We start from the raw sequence: 7,671 nt of genomic DNA on the forward strand, positions 1-7,671 counted from the left end.
CAAATAAGAATTGAACTGTGTCCTCTTTATCCTTAATTCTTTTTTCTGTTTCAACCAAGTTTAGCTGAATATTGAGAATACATATCTTCATGAACCATCAAGTAACTACAATGACACCAAGAAGATAGCCCCAGCTACCACTACTTAAGTGCAAGTCTAGACACTACATTTGGAATATGTACTAGAGGAATGATGATAAACCATATAGTGAAAGTACATACTTTTCATCACTTTCAACCATATAGTGAAACCTAGCAATATTGACCTTGTATTTCTTTTCTGTGACAACAATGGTTCATTCGTCATTAAGCAATCCAATAAACACTTGCCATCATAACTTTGCCAAAGAAAGAAGAAGAAGAGGAAGAGAGAGAGGGGGGGGGGGGGGAGGAACATGATTGACAAACCAAATAAAATCTGAAAACTTAACGTTGTAATTATCACGCCCTCTATGCGTTGTTCCATAGCTGAATTTTCCAAAGAAACAGGCAACTACACACCCTCTTTAGAAGCTTTTGGTTAATATTAGGTACCAAGTAGAAGTTTTCAAGGACTGATTTGAAAAGTAGAATGGATGAAAACACTACATAAACATGACTTGATATATGCTCTACACGGTACACCAATTCATATAAGCTCATCCTTATTGACATAGACATAGTTATACACTTACATACACAATACACGAACACATACACTCCCCATCCTCCATCCCCCTCCCCCTCACAGACACAAACACAGAGCAGATCTAAACTAATAGACAGAGAGTCTATAAAAGCCCTCACGCCATCTCATCCTTCCTTGAAACACTCTTAAGCAAAGAAAAGCCCAGTTCTTACATTGTAAAACAAGATAAAAGGACTCCAACAAATCTACAGCTTCTCCACTCTGTCAAGTCCAGTTAATAACAGGGAAAATTTCAAGAACAGGGCATGCTTGGAACCTTATTTGACAAAGAAAGCACAATGTTCGGCTATCTATAGAAGGCCTTCATGCGTGAAATGTATTTTCGTGTACACCTACTAGTACATTTTGTACAAAGGTCAGTCCAAATGCCCTTCACATTTGGCCTAAAAACCTGAACCCTTTATTGATTAGGGCTTCAAGGGCGCCCTTTTCCATAAGAATTCCACAGCAAATTGCAGGAAACAGAAGAAAATGTTCATCTATCATCCAACAACGCAATAACCAATCTATCACAACAAATTTACTTCTTCCTCTTCCTTCTCATGTTTTCAAGCCAATAGTACCCAAATTTGGACCCAACCAAAATAAAGGGAAAAACAAGTGCAGTAAAGGTCTTTATCATATTCTAATCAAAATATCAAACAGAGCTAAATTACAGAGAAACTTCAAAAATGAAAGAGGAAAAAAGATACAAGCTTTTTTGTTTTTTTAATATAGATAAAAACCCATATGAACTGAAGAAACTCTACTCAGGATTGGGATTTTACTCCTCCTCACCATTTCCTCAAAAGTTAAGCTGAAAATTCTCCCTTTCTTTTCCCCAATTATTTTTCCGTCAAAAGACTACGCGAAATTGAGGGGCGTCGGAGCCTTGAGCCGGCAGAATCTCCCAGCGGCAAGGTTCGAGCTCGTCGGAAACAGGGCAGAAGCCGGCGAGGGTGACCTTGTCGGCAGAAGCGGCAACGGAACCGAATTCGAAAACGGTGATATCAGCTGGTGGTGGGCCGGGCCGCCGGACCTCCACTGCTCCGTTCATGCCGGGAACTTCAAAAGCGGATTGGGTATTCACCGGTTCGGATTTTTGGGTCGCGGGTCTGGAGTCGGTATCGTTTTTGGTTCCCTTGAACCATGAAAAAATACCCATCGGTGGTGAATCAGCTATGTTGCTTACAAAATGAACTAGTTAGAACTTCCAGAGAGGGAAAGGGCTATAGGCATTCCAGTTTTATTTGAGGAAGAAATCAAGAAAGAGGATAGCTTTCGTTGAGGGCAAAATGACGAGAATGCCATTTAATTTTTTGTTACTAGTATCATATTTTGGGATAGAAATAGAAGGATATTTAACTATGTGATGATCATATAGAGTATTTAGATTTTCAATGTTATTTCCCTGTATAATAAACCAAGGAAAATCTGATGCAATTTTTATTTTTCCCTATCTGGTTTGGAAAAATGCATCTAGAAAGCTACATATTTTTGGATTGAGGAATAAACACCATGATTTTTTGGCAAGTTATTCATGTAGTATGATGGATGGATTTGCATTTTGGCCTTCAACTCTTTGGTGAGCTGCATCTGTTATATTTATAGGTGGCAAACAAATTCATTTTATTAAATTTATCCATACTCGCTCATGAATAGATGAGTATGAATATCTTAAGTTTTTGCATCTAAGTATAAATGAGTTATCCAATAATATCCATTTAACCCATCTAACCTATCTAAATGAGTATAAATGAGTATTATTAGGTAACTCATCTAACCTAATTAACCAATTTAGAATTGTCTTCCCCCAAACCTCCTCTCTTTCCCACCCATTTTTTTTTCAAAATTTTCATTTTATCACGATGTTAACTAGTTTCGTTTCATTATTATTAGTATTATTATTTATTAGTTTCATCTTATCATTTTCTTTTCTCTTAGTTTGTTAACTTGTTCAATTTTTAGCATTATCAATTTGTGACAAGTTTTAACTTCTTTTCCTACCTTTTCAAAATGAAAATTTAAATTTATACACAAAAAAAAATGCTAGAATATCAAAAATTTTGGATTAAATTTTTATGTTAACTTTTATAGTGTTTAGTTCAAATTTTTATATTCTTATTGTTCCATTATTAAATAGTATGTAATTTTGCAACATACAGTACGCAAGGGGAAAAAAATTAGTAATTAGGCTCATTGAGCATTATAAGTAAACATTTAAAACTAATGATGGGTGCAAAAGATGGGATAAATTGATAACTTAATTTGCAAAAATAAATTTAAATGAATTTACGAAAATTTAAAATAAATGGATTATAAATAGATAATTGGGTTACCCAATTCATTTTTTGACTTACCCATTTATACGCATTTAATTAGATGGGTATAAATGAATTGACTCACTTATACCCATTACCTATTTTAACCATCCTAAACCCGTCCAAAGCACCATTTTGACACCTCTACACATAAGTCACCCTTTATTTGTTTAGTATTTTTTTCTTATATACGCAGCTAGAAGTTGAGGAGCTTCTCAAATCCTATTTTTATGCTCCTAAAAAATTGGCAAATCTAGAGAAACTTTTAGAAATAAATCAAAATTGGGATCAGACCCTTTTGTTATCTAAAATTGAAGAGTGAAAAGAAGATTGTCATTCTCAAATTTCGCACAATGCTATATGCATTGCAATCTTTATGTAGACTTATGGGCAAATTGATTCCTGTACTTAGTTATCATTGAGCTCATGATCTCACAAGCGCATATTTGGGGGGGTAGGTAAGAATGCTGCATTTGCTGAAGTTAAAATTAAAGAAAAACAGTTAAAAAAATACATTAACAAAATGCAGCATATGAACAAGATGATGATGCAATGCACCATACTACACGCAGTGGAGAAGATAGAAAACATCAGAAACTTCTCAGAAAAATAGAAGAAGAAGAGAAAGGAAAGCCACGGGATGCTACTAGTGCTAGGCAAGGAATGTTTTCTTCTTCTTCCCCCATAGCCGGAGGAGTCTCCATTTCCTATCATCTGTATAGTAATCAATGAAAATTTCAGGAATATGTGCGATTCTTGTGTAATCTTCACTTTCTTCCTTCTGATCCTCCAACAGTTTCTCTCTCAATTGAGAACTCATCTCATACAAACCCAGCATTTGAAGATGGCTCAAGTGCTGAATACCCAATGGTAATTCCTTTAGTGATGGAAGTCGGTCCAGAATGAGTTGATGGAGACGAGGCAGTGCACCCTCCTCCACTCTCATCCATCTCAACCCTTCCATTCTCTTTAAGTGCAACCTCTTCAATTTCAGGAACCCTCCAGCCTTGAAACACAGCCCTTCTCCCTAGTAAGATCCAATGAAACTAATGTCATCCAAATTGGGCAAATGTTGGAGGGATTCAAGCGGATCCTCCTCAGCCCTTAACCCGCTCCAGATCAAATCTAATCTTACCAAGTTTTGAAGATGAGCTACCCATCGTGGCATCGTTTCTAAGCGGCCACGCACAAGTAACACACGAAGAGATTGAAGAAACGAACAAGAAGAAGAAGAAGAAAGAGAATGTTGATGATGATTTAGGTCAATTATCTCATGATCATCACCTTTTCCAACTGATTTAACACTTAATTGCTGAAGACTGGTGAGGTTGACAAGGGAGGAGCAGAGCTCCTTTCCATCTTCTCTTCTCAACTGTGTAATATATAACTCCCTTAATTGGGTCAATTTTCCTATCTCCTTAACTATTACAGACCCGCTGCTTGCATCTATGGTGTTTAACCTTTGTAGAGCCAGAAGCCCTCCCAATTTTGACGGACCTTTAAACCCATGAAATCCATAATCATCATCTGAAGAATCAACTTGTTGATATACTTTGAGAACCCGAAGCTTTTGCAGCTTTAGGATTTCCACAGGTAGTTCCCTAACTCGAGTGTCCCCCAAATTCAGATACTCCAAATGTTGAAGCTTTCCAATAGCTCTCGGGACTCTTTTCACTTTTGTACCATATAGGCTCAGATATGTGAGGTGCAACAAGTTGAAAATCTCATTTGGTGTTTCCTCTATCTCTTCACCTCCCAATTCCAAAACCTTTAGCAACTTACTCCTTAAAACTTCAGATAGGAAGGTTTTGGATAGTAATGGGTTGGTGGAACTAACTGTGATGAATGATCGAAGGTGTTCAAAGGAATAAAATTGTCTTTCTTGGTGGTATTGGATGTTGCTACTGTTACTACTACTATGGATTGCTAGACGGCGTACCTTCTCCTCAGATGGCCACGTCATTGGTTGTCCAGTAGTAACTGTCACCATGTTTTGTTCCCTTGACTTGATGAGAATAACTTCTCTCAATAGGTCATGAATTCGACACGTGTGGGGCGTTCCTTCATAAAACACATTAGTTGCTTGAATTAGGCTTCTGCTGATGAGTTCTCTGAGATAACCCCAGGCTACATCTTCAATACTCATTCCTTCTCTCCATTCTACAAATCTTTCAGCAATCCATAATAGAATCAGCATCTGGCAGTTTATTGGATAATCCTCCGGATAAATGGTTAAATACAACAGACAGGGTTTGAGGTGCGAAGGCAGATCATTGTAACTCAGAGAAAGTATCCTTTTAACTCTCTCTAGCTTACCGGTGAATTCACCCCCAAGACTCTGTTGAATCTTCTCCCATTCATCTATTCTGCTCGCGTCCTTCGAAGCTAAGAGCCCACCAATCGCAACAATCGCCAAAGGCAAACCGTCACATTTATCCAATAGAGCTTTTGCAACATCCATCAGGTGGGCGGGGCAACGATTTCCTTTAAAGATCTTGTTGCAAAATAGGGTCCACGAATCTTCATTTGATAGTGGCTCCATTCTGTGGACATAATCCTGAGATTCTGTGCAAGAGGCAGAGGCTACATCAGCATTTCGTGTTGTTAGCATGACACGATTGCCGTAGTTACCCTCAGGCAGTGCAAATTTGATTTCATTCCAAAATTCCACGTCCCACACGTCATCGAAGACAATTGCATACCTTCCAGCTTGTTGAAGAAAATCTTTGGCAAATTCTTTCAGCTCAGCGGTAGATATAGATTCGATGAATTGTGGGACTGATTTGTTCAATTCCTTGTGCAACTGCCAAATCAAGTCTCTCAGGAGCTTTGGAAAGTCGCATGTTTGAGAGACGGTTACCCAGGCACGAACTGGGAAATTCTTTCTAACATCTGGATCTTCATGGACCTTTTTGACCAGGGTAGTTTTCCCTAGTCCAGCCATACCAACCACTGAAATAACCTTGAGTTGGTGATCGTCTGCCTCGAGAAGCTTAGAAATCAGATGTTGTTTGGGCTGGTCAATGCCAACCAATTTTGCTTCCTCCACTAGAAGTGCATCATCCCTGCTATAGCGCCATGAGTCGTTCATGGTTGAAGATCCAGTGACACGGTGGTCGATGCCAAATTCAACTTGGTATCTCCGACATCCTTCTGAAATATTTTTTATCCTGGACTTTATGCTTTGAATTTCACTGGCAACCTGATGACGAGCTGGCAAGCTCTTAATGGCTTTGAGAATTCTCTGAAGAGAGCCACAGAATCCATGATGTCGGTAGCCAGCAAAGCGAAGTACAAATTCATCGAGAACATCTTCAATGTCATAAGCAACTTCGCGCACTTGCTTGATCCATTCTTGGAGCCTGAGATTAGAGGTGTCAAAATGGGTGACTTGGACGTGTTTGGATTGGATAAAATGGGTAATGGGTATAAGTAAGTCAATCCGTTTATACCCATTTAATTAGATGGGTATAAATGGGTAAGTCAAAAAATGAATTGGATAATCCAATTACCCATTTATAACCCATTTATTTTAACTTTTTGTAAACTCATTTAAATTCTTTTTTGCAAACTAAGTTATCAATTTTTACCGCTCTTTGTACCCATCATTAGTTTTAAATATTTACTTATAATACTTAATAAGTCTAATTACCAATTTTTTTTCCATTGATACTCTATGTCGCAAAATTACATATTATTTAATAATTGAATAATAAGAATATAAAAATTTATACTAAGTGTTATAAAAATGCAATCCAAAAATTTTGAACCCCTAACGTATATAAATTTAAATTTTCATTTTAGAAAGATAAGAAAAGAAGTTAAAACTTATCATAAATTGGTAATCCTAAAAAATGAATAAGTTAACAAACTAAGAGAAAATAAAATAATAAGATAAACCAACAAATAATAATAACAATGAAACAAAAGTAGTTAACATCATGACAAAATGAAAAATCTGGAAAAAAAAATGGGTGGGGGAAGAGAATTCTAAACGAGTTAATTGGATTTAATGGGTTGCCAATAATACCATTTAATAAATGGGTATTATTGGGTAACCCATTTATACCCATATAAAAAAATTTATGATACCCATACCCGTCTATTCATAGACGGGTACGAGTAAATTTAGTTGGGTGGATTGGTTTGCCACCCATACCTGGGATCATCATCTTCTTTTGCTTCAGCCACTTTGAGGAAAGCTTTCATATGCCCCAACTCATCCTTGATGAGTTGGACCTCTTGTCGAAGCCCTCCCAATAGGCTTCCCTCCTCTTGGAGTAAGGTTGCGAGACGATTTGAAACAAAAGAGACAACAGTTTCTGCCATTTGTATTGTTTTTTGTTATATATATATTTTTTTAAGTAGGAGGAGGAGGCAGGGTTTTTGCTTCTTTTTATATGGTTATGAGCAGAAGAATGGTTTTAACTTCATATATTTTTTGGGTGCCTGAGAAGGATTTATTATATAGAAAGGAAGACCTTGGCCGGCGATCAGGCTGATTCAATTGGAAGTAATGCTCTTTTTCTACCTTCCTTGTTCCTCATGGTTTGGAATTTGTAGAAAGAAAGTTGGAATGATTTATTCTTTCTTCACTTCCGGAAATTAGTATCACTTTAGGTGAGAGCTGAAGCGCCACTTTAGGAATAAATCAGCCTTACGAGTAAGAAAAGAGATGAACAAA

At 37.2% G+C, this 7,671-nt stretch overlaps 1 protein-coding gene across 1 annotated transcript; it reads right to left on the bottom strand.

Moving 5' to 3' along the window:
* Nucleotides 1-3,639: 3,639 nt before the first annotated feature.
* On the bottom strand, nucleotides 3,640-7,316 carry LOC113758762 (disease resistance protein RPM1-like). The gene is made up of 3 exons (XM_027301491.1): nucleotides 7,147-7,316; nucleotides 4,123-6,349; nucleotides 3,640-4,014 (listed from the first exon to the last, which is right to left on the bottom strand). The coding sequence occupies exons 1-3, from the start codon at nucleotides 7,314-7,316 to the stop codon at nucleotides 3,640-3,642; spliced, it is 2,772 nt and encodes a 923-aa protein (XP_027157292.1).
* Between the last annotated feature and the right edge of the window lie 355 nt (nucleotides 7,317-7,671).

This window comes from Coffea eugenioides, unplaced genomic scaffold, assembly GCF_003713205.1.
Source record: "Coffea eugenioides isolate CCC68of unplaced genomic scaffold, Ceug_1.0 ScVebR1_68;HRSCAF=342, whole genome shotgun sequence".
In the NCBI taxonomy this organism is placed as follows: Eukaryota; Viridiplantae; Streptophyta; class Magnoliopsida; order Gentianales; family Rubiaceae; genus Coffea; species Coffea eugenioides.

Excerpts from the sequence above, each read along its gene's own strand:
- LOC113758762 (XM_027301491.1), bottom strand. The coding sequence starts at position 7,316 with ATGGCAGAAACTGTTGTCTCTTTTGTTTCAAATCGTCTCGCAACCTTA. Across the intron at positions 6,350-7,146 it reads AAAGAAGATGATGATCCCAG|GCTCCAAGAATGGATCAAGC; the intron begins GTATGGGTGGCA and ends CTCTAATCTCAG. Across the intron at positions 4,015-4,122 it reads TAGCTCATCTTCAAAACTTG|GGAGAAGGGCTGTGTTTCAA; the intron begins GTAAGATTAGAT and ends GGATCTTACTAG.